Source organism: Rhincodon typus, chromosome 1 (genome assembly GCF_021869965.1).
Source record: "Rhincodon typus isolate 14 chromosome 1, sRhiTyp1.1, whole genome shotgun sequence".
Lineage (NCBI taxonomy): Eukaryota > Metazoa > Chordata > Chondrichthyes > Orectolobiformes > Rhincodontidae > Rhincodon > Rhincodon typus.
In genome coordinates this window covers 96695617-96712182 of record NC_063332.1, presented here as the reverse complement: position 1 = coordinate 96712182, position 16566 = coordinate 96695617, and the positions used below count along the sequence as shown (strand labels likewise).

At 40.1% G+C, this 16566-nt stretch overlaps 1 protein-coding gene across 2 annotated transcripts in view; it reads right to left on the bottom strand.

Moving 5' to 3' along the window:
* Window positions 1-16566, bottom strand: part of kcnip4a (potassium voltage-gated channel interacting protein 4a) — a 321012-nt gene that overhangs the window by 62753 nt on the left and 241693 nt on the right. The window contains exons 1-2 of one of the 2 annotated variants that reach the window (XM_048598857.1): window positions 7170-7264; window positions 1896-2020 (exon numbers count right to left, since the gene is read on the bottom strand). In XM_048598857.1, the coding sequence (XP_048454814.1) occupies window positions 1896-1997 (102 nt within the window). In that variant the 5' untranslated portion in view covers window positions 1998-2020; window positions 7170-7264. Of the gene's footprint in view, window positions 1-1895; window positions 2021-7169; window positions 7265-16566 lie in introns of those variants that run through there. The other variant, XM_048598853.1, reaches the window with a different exon arrangement.

The window sequence follows — 16566 nt, the reverse complement described above, 5'->3', positions numbered from 1 at the left end:
CCTCACCCCCATCCCAGGCCCCAAGAAGACCTTACACATCAAGCAGATGTTCACCTGCACATCTGCTAATGTGGTATACTGTATCCGCTGTTCCAGATGTGGCCTCCTCGACATCAGGGAAACCAAGCGGAGGCTTGGGGACCACTTTGCGGAACACCTATGCTCGGTTCGCACTAAACAACTGCACCTCCCATTCGCAAACCATTTCAACTCCCCCTCCCATTCCGCAGACGACATGTCCATCCTGGGCCTCCTGCAGTACCACAACAAATGCCACCCGAAGATTGCAGGAACAGCACCTTCTATTTCGCTTGGGAACCCTGCAGCCCAATGGTATCAATGTGGACTTCACAAGCTTCAAAATCTCCCCTCCCCCTACCGCATCCCAAAACCAGCTCAGCTTGTCCCCGCCTCCCTAATCTGTCCTTCCTCCCACTTATCTCCTCCTCCCACCTCAAGCCCCACCCCCATCTCCTACCTACTAGCCTCATCCCGCCCCCTTGACCTGTCCATCCTCCCTGGACTGACCTATCTCCTCCCTACCTCCCCACCTACTCTCACCTTTCCTGGCTCCATCCCTGCCTCTTTGACCTGTCTGTCTCCTCTCCACCTATCTTCTCCTCTATCCATCTTCTATCCACCTCCCCCCTCTCCCTATTTATTTCAGAACCCCCTTCCCCTCCCCCATTTCTGAAGAAGGGTCTAGGCCCGAAACGTCAGCTTTCCTGCTCCTCTGATGCTGCTTGGCCTGCTGTGTTCATCCAGCTCTACACCTTGTTATCTCAGATTCTCCAGCATCTGCAGTTCCTACTATCTCTGAAGTAATTTTGAATTATCAGTTTTTGCTCATTTACTTGTTTGACAAGCAGGCAATGAATAACTGTTCATATAAAGTTGTCGTTAGAGTTCAGTTTGAATTCTGGAGAATCAGAATTTTGAGCACAAAAACCAAATCCAAGATTTGAAACCAAAGTTTAACTGTGAAAGAACAAAATTGTCTTCCAAAATCTAAAATGTTTACTTCATATTCACAACAGCATCAGGTGTTGTTGTAAATTCTATTAGTCAGAAAAAAGTCACATGTTAGAGAACACTAGTTAGACTATTCCATATTTTGATCTGCAAATCATACAGCCTTAGAGAAGAAGAAAGGGATAAGGAAATCAAGTTAAGGATCCGATTAAATACTTTTGCAAACTCTATGGCATTAGCTGCATAAATCAAATGCGTGTGCAAGAAGAAATGAAAAAATATCTCCCACACATTGGCCAGGTGCAAATGCATGGAACCACGGTGGTTAAAAAGGGGCATTTTCAATTTTAAATTGGGCTAGATTGGTACTGTACTGAATTAAGAACTGATACATTTTTTCATGCATTAACTCCGTTCGCGAATTAGAACAATCTATGCACTTGGAATGAAATCCACACAATTCTCAACCTAATCTTTCTAGCAGAAGTCACTGGAGAACTGTTAGCAGCAAAGGTCCTAGACCCAGAGTTTCCCGAGAGTTGCTCCCACTCTGCCACACTTCAGGAAGGGTTACAGCGATGGGGAACAGCACCAAGAAAACTTGGAATCCTGGCTTATTCCTCTCCCCAAATTCTTTGAATATGGCTGAACAAACTGAAAATACAACTCTAGCTCATAAAAAGGCAATTAGCATTAAGATACAATTCAGCATCAAATGGATCATTCTTGCCGTCGAGCTTCCACCATCCCATTCTTGGATCTTACTATAAGGATGAAGAAGGAAATCCTTTAACTAAATCATCCAATCTCACAATGGCAGACATTGTATTCAAAGCTGCAGACTATGCAATCCATAACCTTAAGATAATTAACTTTAAGTTTTATTTAAAGATCTCTAAGTTCCATTTATTTTATATACTTACATTTTTAAAACCCCTATAGAGGATCTGAAGCTCTTTCTTTGTGAATTTAGTTTGTGCCTCAAGCTGCTCCAGCCCCTCAGGGCGATGGCAGACGGTAGCCATTTCCAACTCATCTTCAACACTGTCTGTAAGTGAAAATTATAAAACAAATATTATTTGGCAGAAGTGTTGCACTTTTGCTTTGGCCAGGATCAACTTTGTTGCACTTTGTGTACTTTGTGCTGGGTTACACCAAATCAATAGATGCACATTATTGGTCATTTATTCATTCATTCAATTGGGCTCTGCATGGCTCATATGTATCCACTGCTGAATATTTCTGAGGTATTTTCTTGGCAGTGGTGGTTTGCCATTACCTTCCATTCACAGGGCAAGATAAGGTCCCAAGTCTCGCATAGACAGAATGGGAGTCAAATCCACACTGCTGGACTTATTCCGAACCAACTTTAACCATCTAGAAAATTGAGGTGACTTTATTGAAAAAGCTCAACATCATTTTGAGCAGAGGAGTTTGCTAAATCGCTACATCCCTTTGCTCTAATTTCTACTTCTGAGACGGACAAGACTAACGACAGTGTGAGATTACTATCATCTTCAAGTGTCTTCCAAGCTAATGCCACCCTGACTTGAACAGGTTTGGTTATTACGTCAATATCTGTAATTTGCACCCTAACACTATTATGAAGTACCATCACCACAAAGACAGATAATTAAATAGAGACCGACAAAATACCTCCTCAGTGTAACTAGGGCTGGGAAATAAATCAGCTTTACTACCATCATCCACATCCTGAGAACAAATTTAAAAAGTAACTGCTAAAGAAAGTAGACCTGGAGCCACCCACTACATCTAAAATATGGTGTGCTACAAGAAATGTTATATTTATTTGCAACAGTTCCACATTCCTGAAAGCATTTTTTGAAAACCGTCTCAAACCTCAGTGTGCAGATTTTTCTGCTCCTGCATAGATGCGTAGAATTACTACAGAATAGTGCATTGAGGAAAATTGTGAAAAATGATTTCATGTTGATATGGCAATTTCATACAACAGTAAGGAATATTCCATTCTTGAAATCAAGGCAAGTCCCTTACTGTTGTGGGAATTTACCACTCAATTTCTCTTTACATCTAAATGATCACCCAATATTAATCAGATCAAGTTCAACAACTCTCTTCAACATTTGAACTACAGCTCAGGTGAAATTTTCATTTCTTTATATCATGGCTAATTGTGAAATGACTGTGGGCAACCTCAACATGAATCATTAATTCATCCATGCAGCTAAAAGAGTTACAAAATTGTGGAATGGTTACATAATGGAAGGAGGCCAGTCAGCCCCTTGCATCTATGCCATTTCTCTGAAAGAACAACCAGCTATGCCCATCACCCTACATTTTTCCCTAACCCTACAACTGTCCTCTTCATGTGCTTTTCAGACTCCCTTTTGAAAGGTCAGATTGTACCTCCTACCTCCAAACTGTCAGTGCATTCCAGATCCCGACCATTCACTGCATTATAAAGTTTTCCTTCATGTTACCATTCATTCTTTAGCCAACCATCTTAAATTGATACCCTCTAGTTCAAGACCTTTTCACCCATGGGCAATAATTGGAGATGTGCCATTATCAGTCAAATCCAGGGAGCAAGTTTAAAAAAAGGCAACTGTTGAAAAGACAAATGTTGAACATTCCACCTCATCCAAAACATGGTGCATTCAAGATGAGAGTTATCTCCTTATTATCATTGGAACAGGTTTATTTGCTGTGGTCTCACTTTTAATGCTGAGATCTTTTCTGAGAAACTTCTCAAAATCCTCAGTTTGATAGATTTTTCTCCAACTGTAAAGGCTGTTTACTCTGCCTTCACACCTCAAGATCATTAGGGTGAGAAATGGTAATGGCAAAGTCACACTGGGGAAATGCTCATTTGGGGTACTCCACTGAGTTTATCCTGAACAAAATTTATCCTTCAATTAACATCACTCAAAGAGTTTGATTAGTCATTTATCTCACTGTTGTTTGTAATCCCTTGCTGTGCATAAATGGGTTGCTGTGCTCGGCCATGTTATAACTCTGAATATATTTCAAAAAACAGTTTATTAAATGTGAAGCACTTTAGGTGTTTGCAAATTAGGAATGGTGCTATATGGATGCAAATTCCTTTTTACGCGGATACATTTTAACAACCAGCTGTACCGTGAGGTCTTGATGTAAATAGGAGAATATTATTATTTTCCAAATTCCCCTCAAAATCATACAACACCCTGACCTGGACAGATAAGTTATTGTCTCATCACTACTGGCTCTGAGTTAAAGTCTAGGAACTCATTACCAGACAACATAGAAGCATCCTCAAAATACCCTCCAACAAAGGGTCACTCTCACCTCCTCAAGGGCAATAAACACTGATTGATCCCAGAGAACTAACTTAATAAAAATACAAAATAAATCATTGCTATTCTTGTATCTTAGCATGCAAAAAAAATATAGTTCAAGAGAGCTCTGAGAAATGAATCATTAAGCTACATTACCGCCTTCAAAAACCAACTGTGCAAATTAAGTACTGTATCAGGAATCAAATCTATAAATAGGTAACTGAAGACTGCAAAAGGTTAAATTCAATTAACAAAAATGTTTTGAATTTAACCATGATTGAATTTTTGTTGCGGGGTGAGTTGGTTTATTATTTTTATCTCTCAATTCTATGTTGAGAATAAAATTCTGGGCACTGTATTTCAGAACAATGATTTTAAAGATCGTGTCTTGATGGAATATAGAGGGTATGGCATATTGACTGTGATGTATGGAGTAATAACTTCAAGATGGATTAGTGAACTTGGTCACCTTACCACCATCTCACATTTTCCTGGTGCAGCCATTGGAATGATGAATGTGAGGATTGCAGGCAGAAGGGGACAGTAGTTCAGCTTATCAGTCACTGCTGTCAACTTTCATGAATTAATGATCTTTGTTGTTCCATTGTTGCACAGTGGGAAGTGGTCTTACTTTATGCCTACTTAGAACCAGTACCTGATAAAATTAGCTCTCAACTGCAACAGTACTCTACTGTTTATTTCCTGGTATATTTTGTTTGAATTATCTCAATCATCTTGAATGGGCACTTAAACTTTAGTTTAAAAAGAGTGATTTCATTGTGCCAATAAAAACCCATTCAGCCCACTAATGGTTCTTTCTTGTCTTTTCTTGCAATAGCTCAGAAAACAAAGCACAAATAAAATGCAGTAACATGGTACTGAATTTGTATTTGATTTCAGTCTGTTCAGAAAGAACATGCAGATTTGGCAGTGTCACCAGAATAATCAATAGTACCTCTCTGAGCACAAAATGTATTTCACACATAAAGGGAACTTGCACCTTGCCTGTTTCCAATTCTTCTGGTTTAGTACATTTAATATGGATTCACAGTATTGTACATTAAGTGGGAAGAAAATGAACTTGCTGTGCCTATTTTACAAGTTTCAAATTGCAGCATAAACATCCAATTTTGTGTGAGGCTTTCAGAAGTAAAATGGAGATTTTAACATAGGGCCTTGGTGCAGTTAGAAACAAAAACAAAGTTGCTGGAAAAGCTCAGCAGGTCTGGCAGCATCTGTGAAGGAGAAAACAGAGTTACCAGAACTGATGAAGGGTCACCGGACCCAAAACGTTAACTCTGTTTTCTCCTTCACAGATGCTGCCAGACCTGCTGAGCTTTTCCAGCAACTTTGTTTTTGTTCCTGATTTACAGCATCCGCAGTTCTTTTGGTTTTTACTTGGTGCAGTTAGGTTTGATTGGGGAGTATAATAGTTAAAAAAGAACCATGTCAGGAAGCTGTCTACAACAGTCTAACCTGAAAGGCGTGAATTTAGCTTATTGAGTAGGTTTAATGTTGACTGGCCAGGCTTCCTACATCTCAGGAAACAAAGCAGCTTCAGTGAGCTGAGGAGAACCTTGATGAGCTGCAGGTACAAACAGCCACAGGGGAATATGATCTTATAACATTAATGGAAATCTGGCTCTTTAAAAAAATTGAAGTACTGCATTAACTATCCTTGGATACAAGGTGTTCAGAAAAGATAAGAAACAGGAGAAGAGGCAATATTGAATAAGGAAAATGTTACTGTATTGGACAAACAGAGATGTCCTAGAATAATCATGGGCAGAATATACTTGATAATTTTTTTTGAAATGGAGGTACTATTGGTTGGGAGGAGGTGGCGTAATCTGTAGGACAGCACTATTAACAAAGATACAGAGAAGCAATTTCAATGGAACCTTAAGGATGTGCAAATACTATAATATACCGATAGTGGGGGTCTATCCAAACATAAACTGGCATATCAATACGACACGTGCCAGAGAGGGAGAATAGTTTCTGATTTATGTGTAGGGAAATCTTTGAAATCAGCATGGACAGGATTTTCAGAACCCTACTGACAGTCTCAATGATAATCTGAAGCTCACACTATGTGGGAAGCAGTCACTTAATCTGATTTTTCATGGAGCAGCCAATCAATGGCCAGTTGCCTCATTACCCAGTAAAGGACTGTGTGTGGCCTCTAGAAGCTGATGGGCCAATCATAGGCCTTTGAATTCAGAAGTGCTCAAAGCTCAAGAAAAAAGTGCTTTTTCTCCAATTATCTTAAATTTGAAGGAAAAAATGGTCTTTGCAGACAGGCCACCATTGCAGGGGAGCCTCTCACTACAGTAGCTCACTGTTACTGCTGTACCTAGGCAATTAAACTGTTCCCTGTCACTTCCAGGAGATGGAAAGCCAAATAGTTGGTCTGTGTTAACAAGCTTTAGACTGCGTTCAATGATGACAATTGGCTGCCCAATGCATTGCAGGCAGGTAGCCCTTTCACACCTCTATTCTTCCTCTGGGAAAATGGCCTAGGTTGAGGGATGGGGGTGCTGCATTCAGGGAACAGGCACACAGACTAGTGGTACAATGTTCTTGAGTCTACCTTGCTCCATTTCTGGCTCTACTGGGGACAGAAATGGAAGACCCTTGTGTCTAGTCCAATGAGGAATTAGACATTGCTAGATCTAGTTCTGGAAAATATGTTGAGTCAAGTGGATTAAGTCAGCATTGCAACATTTAAGGAACATTGATTATAGTATACAAGATTTGCATTATTTATAAAAAAGGACAAGGATATATCCATGGTAGAAGTAACTAACTTAAGCAGGCTGAATTTCAATGAGTTGGGAGTTGATCTGTCATCAGAATGATTAGCTATCAGGCAAAACTAAGCGAGCAATGGCCTACCTTTGAAGAGGCTATGGTTTTGATATAGTTGAGGTACATCCCAACAAATGGGACAAGTAGGCCAAACAAATCCAGGGCTGGATGATAAATGGGACAGAGAGTAAGTCAGGTAACAAAAAGGGCACCAATTCCAAATATCAAGTTGATGATACAAGTGAGAGCCAGGCGGAATATAAAAACTTCAGAAAGGAAGTAGAAAAAGTAATGAGAAGGTGCTTGCTGTCACTAGACTAGTCATCTGCAAGCCATGGTGCTCCTGGGATAGAATCAAATCCCATCATGCCACCTGGTAGACATTAATGAATCTGGAATTGGAACCTGTTGTTAATAATGGTGGCATGGCAACTATCATTGATTGTTGTAAAAACTCATCTGGTTCACTTAGTTCTGACCTATATGTGACTCTAGAACCACAATTACCTTCTGATAGGTTCAAATTGACATCCAATTTAAGGGGTGGGCAATAAATGTCAGCCTTACAGGTGACACTTAAATCTATCACAGAATAAATAAGAATGGCAACTACCATGAAAAGGACCCAAAGGTGTTGTAACAGTAAAATGGACTAGGGACCAAAAAGGAAAATATAGCTCTGGTATGGTTGAGGTACATTTTCACAATGGGAAATAAATGGGACAAATAAATTCAGAGCTACCTTACTGACCATGGAGATCATAAGGTGAAATGGAAAGGGGACAAATGACTTGTGAGCAGGCATGGCGGCTGAGGCACTAAATGGTCATATTGCACCTGTCTTCACTAAGGAAAGCAGATTCTGCCAAAGTCATAGTGAAGAAAGGGGTAATTGAAATGTGGGATGGGTTAAAAAGGATGATTGTTAGAGTCATATGGTCATAGAGATATACTATACAGAAACAGACCCTTTGGTCCAACTCGTCCATGCCGACCAGATGTCCTATATAAATCTAATCCCATTTGCCAGTATCTGGCCTATATCCCTCTAAACCCTTTCTATTCATATACCCATCCAGGTGCCTTTTAAATATTGTAATCATACCAGTATCCACTTCCTCTGGTAGCTCGTTCCACACACGCTCCACACTCTGTGTGAGAAAGTTGCCCTTTAGGTACCTTTTAAATCGTTCCCCTCTCACCTTAAACCTATGACCTCTAGTTTTGGATTCCCCCACCCCAGGGAAAAGACCTTGCCTATTCACCATATCTATGCCCCTCATGATCTTATAAACCTCTATAACATCACCCCTCAGCCTCCGACGCTCCAGGAAAAATAGCCCCAGCCTATTCAGCCTCACCCTATAGCTCAAACCCTCCAACCCTGGCAACAGCTTCGTAAATCTTTTCTGAATCCTTTCTAGTTTCACAACATCCTTCCTATAGCAGGGAGACCAGAATTGCAATACTCCAAAAGTGGCCACACTAATATCCTGTACAGCCACAGCAGAATCTCCCAACTTCTACACTCAGTGCACTGACCAATAAAGGCAAGCATACTAAACACCTTCTTCATTATCCTATCTACCTGCGACTCCACTTTCAAGGAACTATGAACCTGCACTCCAATGTATCTTGTGACAAGTTAACATCACGAGGGTTAGCTCAGTTATATCTGAGCGAAGTAAGGCTGAAATTTAAGGAGAATTAAGGCTGCAATATTTAACTTTTGATTCTTTTTTGCAAAAGAATATGGGGATAAACCAGCAGCTACAGTCAGTTTGACCTGAAATTTGTTGCAATCAGCTGAAGAGAGGTAAACTAGTTCCTTGTTTTAAACACATTCTTTGTCAGTAACAATAAATTTTGTTCTAGCGTGTAACTATCATGTTTCAATAAAATTGTAGTTCACTCAACAACGAAGGAGCCAATTACCAATGTTTACTGGTGTAAAAGAACAAGGAGATTTATTACCTACTGTTCCTGAGAATAAAAATAATAAAGCTGTGACATGAAATACACACAAAATGCAGTTGATAAGTGCCTGGAACAAACAGGAAGAATAAAAGTTGTGTAGTTTAAAGGTTATTAGAGTCCTTGAGATGTTAGATTCTAAACCTGAGACCACCGTTATTTATTGGATGACTTGTAGCCTCGGCAATAACGGAATCTGTAGGGGGTCCTCAATGAATGATTGTTTTCCTAACTTATTTTTTTCACACAGGATGCTGTATTCCAAGATGATGAGAGAAACAGGCAGAAAGACGATTTCATTTCTTGCCACAGATTAGTTTTGTTTTCTTCACAGCTCTGCTGCTCAAAAACAGCTGTTGTGTGTATAGTGCAGTTTGTGTTCTGGAATTGAGGACTATTATCTTTCAAAGCTGGTTCACTTGCAAGTGAGCCTTTTATCTCTCAATATGTCAAATGATCACACATGTGAATTAAATAGGAGATGCAAATTTCTTGACAATGACGCAATTTCCTGATTTTAACATTCTAAGATAAAATGTAATCTTAATGCAGAAGGAATCTACTTTTGCCTCTCAAAGTTTACCTCAAACTCTGGTCAAGTGACCAATGCAGCCATTTTATTTTGATGTTTTTGCATAGAAAATTAGAAACATAGAACAGAGGAGTAGGAGTGTGCCATTTCTTTCTACGAATCTGCTCCTCCACTCAGTGTGACCATGGCTGATTATCCAACTCAGAACCTTGTTCCTGCTTTCTCCTCATACACTTTGATTCCTTTAACCCTAAGAACTGTACTTAACTCCATGTTGAAAAATTCAATAGTTTGGCCTCAACCGCTGTAGTGGATTGGAATGAGGGCCATGTGGATCTCATTGACTATGAGATCATTGATTGGGGTTGTTAACATGGGCTAATCAGGGAGCCCTGGCTGACAGATATAAAGAGGAGATTTAGCAAGTCGCCATATTCTAGGCACTGGCTCTGAGCTGGCTGATCAGAGCCCACGCACTGACCAAATGTGAATAAAAGGTGACTTGGTGATGGGATACTGTCTTACTGTGTGAAGAAGTTTTCTTTATAAAATTGTAGGCCATGACAGAGCTTGGGTAGAACAATCAGATGTTAGAAGCTAAAATTTGATAGTCCACATTTATTTGAAGTGTAACAAAATGATAATCCAAGACATAATTAACAAGTACTTTGACAAGGCTGAATTGATGAAGGAATTCCAGCAAATTAGTTTATCTGGATTGATTCTGTGTTTTGAAGTAGCAGAGAGGGTTGATGTGGCCTCCCAAATCTGTAGCATAAAAGGGCAAAATTACATTATTAACTATCATAATGTTTGAGGTCTGTGGAATAAAAGGAACATGGTAGGATGGATATGAATTTGGCTGAGCAAAAGATTGAGCTATAGACTGGAGGAGGGTCTGCAATAGCATTGCCCAGAGGTTGGTACTCACAGCACTGCTTTATTTGATACATATTAAACAGTGATAATTACTGATCTACAACATATACAAGAAAATATTTTACTTTAAATACATGTCACTGGCTGTAACTTCAGTAAGAAATACGTTGGCATTTAAGTGTATACATTTATTTCTGTTCCAAAATGAATGCTAATATCATTAGAAGTGTTGTGAAATGGTTTAGGTTCTACTGATTTTACTCATTTAAGAAAGAAAAAATACAAATGATTATTCGAACATCAATTCAGCTTATATCTGACCCTCAGTCTATATGACCAAGAGAAATACATGAGGGTAATTGAATTTCTGAGATCAGGGTCTTTAAATTAAGTTTGATAGACCGGTTACGTTGTCCTTGGTCAATGAAAGCACATTTGCAACAAATCTGCAGCAAGTCACAGGGGCAACCAAATAATTTCTTTATTTGACAGAAGCTCAGTTTGTGGGACAAGGAAGTTTAACCATTCTCTGTTGATTCACATTCTTAAGGGAAGTTTAAAGTTTTAAAATCCACACTGAGGTCAAAATCTGGATGCCATGGGCACAAATACCATTGCTTGCATTCACTGTTGTTAAAGCATAATATAAGAAATAAAGTCGTATGGCAATATCACATAATTTATGATTAAAGAAAATGAATTTATCCGTAATTGGACTTTCTTGGACCTGAGTCAACTACCAATAATCCCACATAAGTAACTATCAATAAAAACAATAAGCCAATTCTACCCTGCCGTCTGTGCTGACCAGAAAGAAGTACTCAGATATTATCCTTTCATGGGATAGGGCATTACAGGTAATGCCAGCATTTGTTGACCATCTGAAGTTCTTTGTATCACGAACCTCCCCAGTAAGTTACAAAAAAAATAAATTGCTGGATAAGCTCAGCAGGTCTGGCAACATTTGTGGAGAGAAATCAGAGTTAACGTTTTGGGTCGAGTGACCCTTCCTCTGAGGAACATTCACCCTGATGTCTCTCCGCAGATGCTGCCAGACCTGCTGAGCTTATCCAGTAACTTCTGTTTTTTTTTTCTGATTTATAGCATCCACAGTTCTTTTGACTCCCCAATAAATGCCTTGATTAACTTTTCTAAAGAGGGTGCTGAGGTCTTTTCATGTGTAGTGCCTCCTTTTCTGCTGTGATTCTGCATTTAATATTTCAGTTTGAGGCAATGTTGTATTTTAAGAACTGTAGTCTCCATAAAATCCAGACTCATGTTTTGTATGGTCAACCTCTGATTTGAAATCTGCAGGATGTACTTTTTTCATTTCAACGTGCCAATTAATCTCATTAATGCAAATCCATTTACAATCCTTATCATTGTTTTAACTCTCCTGTGCATTAAGCTTTTGCTTTTGTATTCACGATGCTGTTTTCAATTGAATTGCTATAAAATTCGGTAGACTCTGCCACATTCCCTTTATGTGCCAGTCTTTTGTTTAAAACTCTGAGTGTATAACAGCATTAAGTTTTTCAATAAAAGTTTTTCATTGTATTATTAGTTATTCTGTAGTGATTTATTGCTCTCAAGCTTTTAAACTTGTTTCTTCATAATGCTGTTTCTCTCTGCAGTGCTTACCGGGTTTTTTGCCTTTTTTCCGTGATTCCCCCCTACCCTCCCACACCCTAACCCCCTACAACATCCCCCTGCGTCTCCTATACCGACAATTAATATGGTAGCTACCTGCTTTGTCTAGGATTTTCCTGCCTTCAGCAGCCAAGATGGAATTTTCCTGCTTCGTCTTCTTGGCGCAAAATGGCTGTTTTGCTACCTTGTACCATTTAAATAATCAAGGACATTATTCTCCACAAATTTTTAAACAAAGTTTGTTGGTTATGGCCTATTAAAATCTTTCCACCAAAATTACACTGATTGTAACTCACTCAGAGATAGTTAGAACTGCAGATGTTGGAGTCAGAGATAACACAGTGTGGAGCTGGAGGAGCACAGCAGGCCAGGGAGCATCAGAGGAGCAGGAAAGCTGATGTTTCGAGTCAGGACCCTTCTTCAGAAAAAGGAAAATTTTTCTGAAGGGTCTTGACCCAAAACATCAGCTTTTCTGCTCTTCTGATGCTGCCTGGCCTGCTGTGCTCCTCCAGCTCCACACTGTGTTATCTCATACTTATTGTATTTGTTTCCTCACTCTAGTTCAGTGGCAGCAGTTACACTTCAGAATTAGAAGGCTGTGGGTGCAGGGACCAAGGGCTTAAACACTCAACCTTCATCCAGTTTCCTTAATCACCAACTGTCCATCTGCTCCAGATTCAGACTTTCTCAAAGCATATCAACAAAAACAAACAATTTTGAATTGGTAGCCATTTTTTCTTGGTGTTCTTCTCACAAGTAAGGTGAAGGATGCTAATAAATTTTACTTTGATCAATTTGTCACTTGTTTTTAAATTATTTCAAGACAAGCTGTTGAGTAATAAAAGAAAAAGATGCCAGAGCTGACCGAATTAGAAGTAGACATTGCTATAGGAATTAAATGTTCGCTGTGAAGTCAGTGTGTCAGTGAACCCACATGATTGAAATGGGAAGCTAATTAAGATTGTTAAAGAGGCAGTTAAGACTCTTTTTTATGTACAGCTAACATTTTTATTCATTCATCGAAGGAGCATGTCACTCAGTAGAACGGGATTTATTGTTATTCCTAATTGCCCAGAAGGCAGTTAAGAGCCAACTACATTGCTGTGGATCTGAAGTCATACGTAAATCAGACAAGGTAAGGACAGCAGTTTCCTTTTCTAAAGAACATTAGTGAACCATAGCACTTTTCCGACAACAGATTCATGGTCATCATTAGACTCCTAATTCCACATTCTCATTGAATCTATTTGCCAGAACATTACCTGGGTCTCTGGTTTAACAGTCCAGTGATTATAGCACCAGGCTATACCAAATGCAATCAAACATACCTTCTCAAATTACATAAGTGACAAGCGGGGATCATGACCTGTCCCATCCCTGACCAGTGAAAGCCAGCAGTGTTGAAATGACATGGTGATGGATGTGGAAGGGGAGCCATTTTGCAGCTGCCTTCCATTGGAGGATAGAAGGATGCAAGGCATAGATCAGAAGAGAGGGGCCTGATGTAACAGTTTGACGGGCAGATATTGGCACTTTAAATCCTATGCAAACAGTCAGTGAAAAGATTAAATTCAGATTTAGAAGATCACAAACTTGTTGGATGCATGAGGACAGCACTAAGGGAAACATCTGCAGGCACCAGAAGCACTAGTGTCAGAGAATCTGAGCAACAAAATATAATTGGATAGGGCCCCTCCTCACATCCCCTGATTGGGCCCTACATAATCACAGTGGGCTGGCCTCTTCCCACCCACCTGAGATCTGCTAGTGGTCTTCCCTTTAGATCATCAAGCAACTTGAAAAATTGAACAATAAGGCTTCACTGTATGATCCAGCTTTTTTATTGCTCATGTTGATGCTGAAGTTCTGGACTCCTGTTAGGATTATTATCAGGTGTAAATTGCACATGGGAGATTCTGGTGAACATCTCTCTCATTTTACCTATGGCAAAAGTAGGAAACAAGTTCTCCTCCTTGGTGTTTCCAAGTATTGTCTGTATTAGATTGCAGTGTCAATTTTAGACTTCTTAAAAATTGTGTATCAGATTCATCTGCAAAGCTTTTCGGCATCTGTCCTCTCGAATTTTGAGTTCCTTTGTATTATCATCATTCCCTCGAATTCATCTGTAAGAAACTGAATGCCAATTTGTAGGCAGCATTGATAAGTCAGGAGAATAGGGATGAATTTTCCAAAAAAAATCAGCCAAGTTTCAATTTTGGGAAGTTTCATGGAGGCTTTCTCATGAGTTCTAGTGACTTATCTCATGCGATTCTTAACTGCTCATTTCAATAGATATGCACCATGCCTCTCAGGTGCCACTCTGATGCTTAGCAGTGGAATTACTCACCACTGCTGGGATCTTCCAGGTTTCCCATCGCTGGCACCATATTTAAAACCCTGCTGTGTACTATGTTAAAAATTGCCAGTCATGAATAGCCCTTCACAGTAGACGGGATGGAGAGACTTTGGGGCAAACATTAAGGAAATACTTCTGAGTGCACAAAGGTGGCATGGGTAACACTTCATTGAAAACAGAACTTCTCATTCATAAATTGATTGGCACTTTAATTGTAACCAGTTTGATCAAATGTCATTGTAGATGTAGCTATAGAGGATACCAATCGAGTGTGCTACTCTTTCCCTAATGCCCGTTATAACAGGACATCTTGTCACTGTTGAATGTGGGAGTATCACATGCTGTTAAGCCTTCAACAATTGTTAAGGTAACATTTATGAAACAATGGGAAAAGTGAATAAAGTTTAAAAAATTGTTTCTGGGACTAAACAGGGGATCCTTGCCTTCTGAATAATAAACTTACAGAATGACAATTTCATTTTACTCTGATCTATTGGAACTGGGTGTCCTGTCTGGCATGTTGCACTCGATGTGTCACTATTGTTATGACGGAGGTGATGTAGCTGTTGCTTATTGGTGCCGGCTCCCTCTGTGGAAGGCTGCTTCCACCCTCCCAGCTCTTCAGCTTCCATCACATTCCCCTTTTTGCCTGCTTAGTTGTGCAGAGTGCAACATGCAGGGATTATGCAGCGCACCCTGTTAGGTGTGTTCTGTGTAAAGACTGTATTTTACTATTGTTCCGTATTTTTCATTGTGTACTGAAATGGGAAAAGGACTGGATGGACCAAACTTTGCCTTCACACTCATCTGCACTCCCCACCCCCACAAACCTTGACTTAGACAGTCTTGGCTGATTGCTGACTTGATCCCTAATTGAACTCTGTGCAGATTCGTGGCTTACCGTGGACTATTTGCACTAGAAATGCAGGATTGACTGTAGCCCATTCCACACACTGTAATGATAGGGAACCTCTGATTCTGAACAGCACAAGTGGATCATGTTCGAGCCATGGACTGAGATTAGACAATGATGTTGACTTAGTGTTGCAGGACCGTCTTGACTTCACTGAGGACGACTCTCCTTAGACTTGAGACATGGCTATTCGGTTCAAACACGTTTGCCACATAAGCTGCTGACATTGCCGGTGTGACAGTGATGTAGCACAGTATTATACAGCTACATGTCTATCCTTTGACTGTCCACTGCTGGCAACCACTGCTGTCAAACTACCTGACTTTGTTGAGGTTGGTTGGCTCGCCGAGCTGGTTTGTTGTTCCGCAGATGTTTCATTACCCTGCTGGGTAACATCATCAGTGCAGCCTCCAACGAAGTGCTGTTGTGTTTTCCTGCCTGTTATTTAAATAAGGGGGAAAATACAACAGTGCTTCATCGGAGGCTACACTGATGATGTTACCCAGCAGGGTAATGAAACATCTGTGGAACAACGAACCTGCTCGGCGAGCCAACCATCCACAGCCTGAGCTACAAATCTACTCTAAAATCTTAGGTATCTGACTTTGTGACTGCACTAAGAGGCAAGGCAATACAGAGATGCACTGAGCACTCGAGCAGGCACAAAGTGAGTGAGCATTAAGAAGGCAAGTTAATGTAAGAGATGGATGACCGTTCTGGAGTGCAGTGTGCTTTTGAAACAGTATTGCAACGAAAGGAGTCAGTGAACTTCAAACAGAAATGGCGAATTGAATTATAACTGGTCTGCAATGTGCCATGCTTTGGTGAAGCCAGTGCTTGCTTAATGCCAATGTCCTGGATGGTGCAGGAGTGGGCACTGCAAACAGTTGCTGCCCATTGAGTGTGCTCTGATGTGTTGGGAAATGCTGGCCATGGTTCTTAAAACATTGAGAAGAAAATCAGACATTTTTTTCCACTCAATGTTGAGAATCTTTCACCTGATCTTACCACATTTTCCCAACTAATTCACCATTGCCAAAGTTAATCAGGGGCTGGGAAAAATTCAGCCATAGTACTTTAAACATTCCCTGTCGGATGTAACAACGTAAAGAACAGATCGCTGTTGTGGATTGGAATCAAATGGTAGAATTATTGTTTCAGAGATAGTAGGAACTGCAGA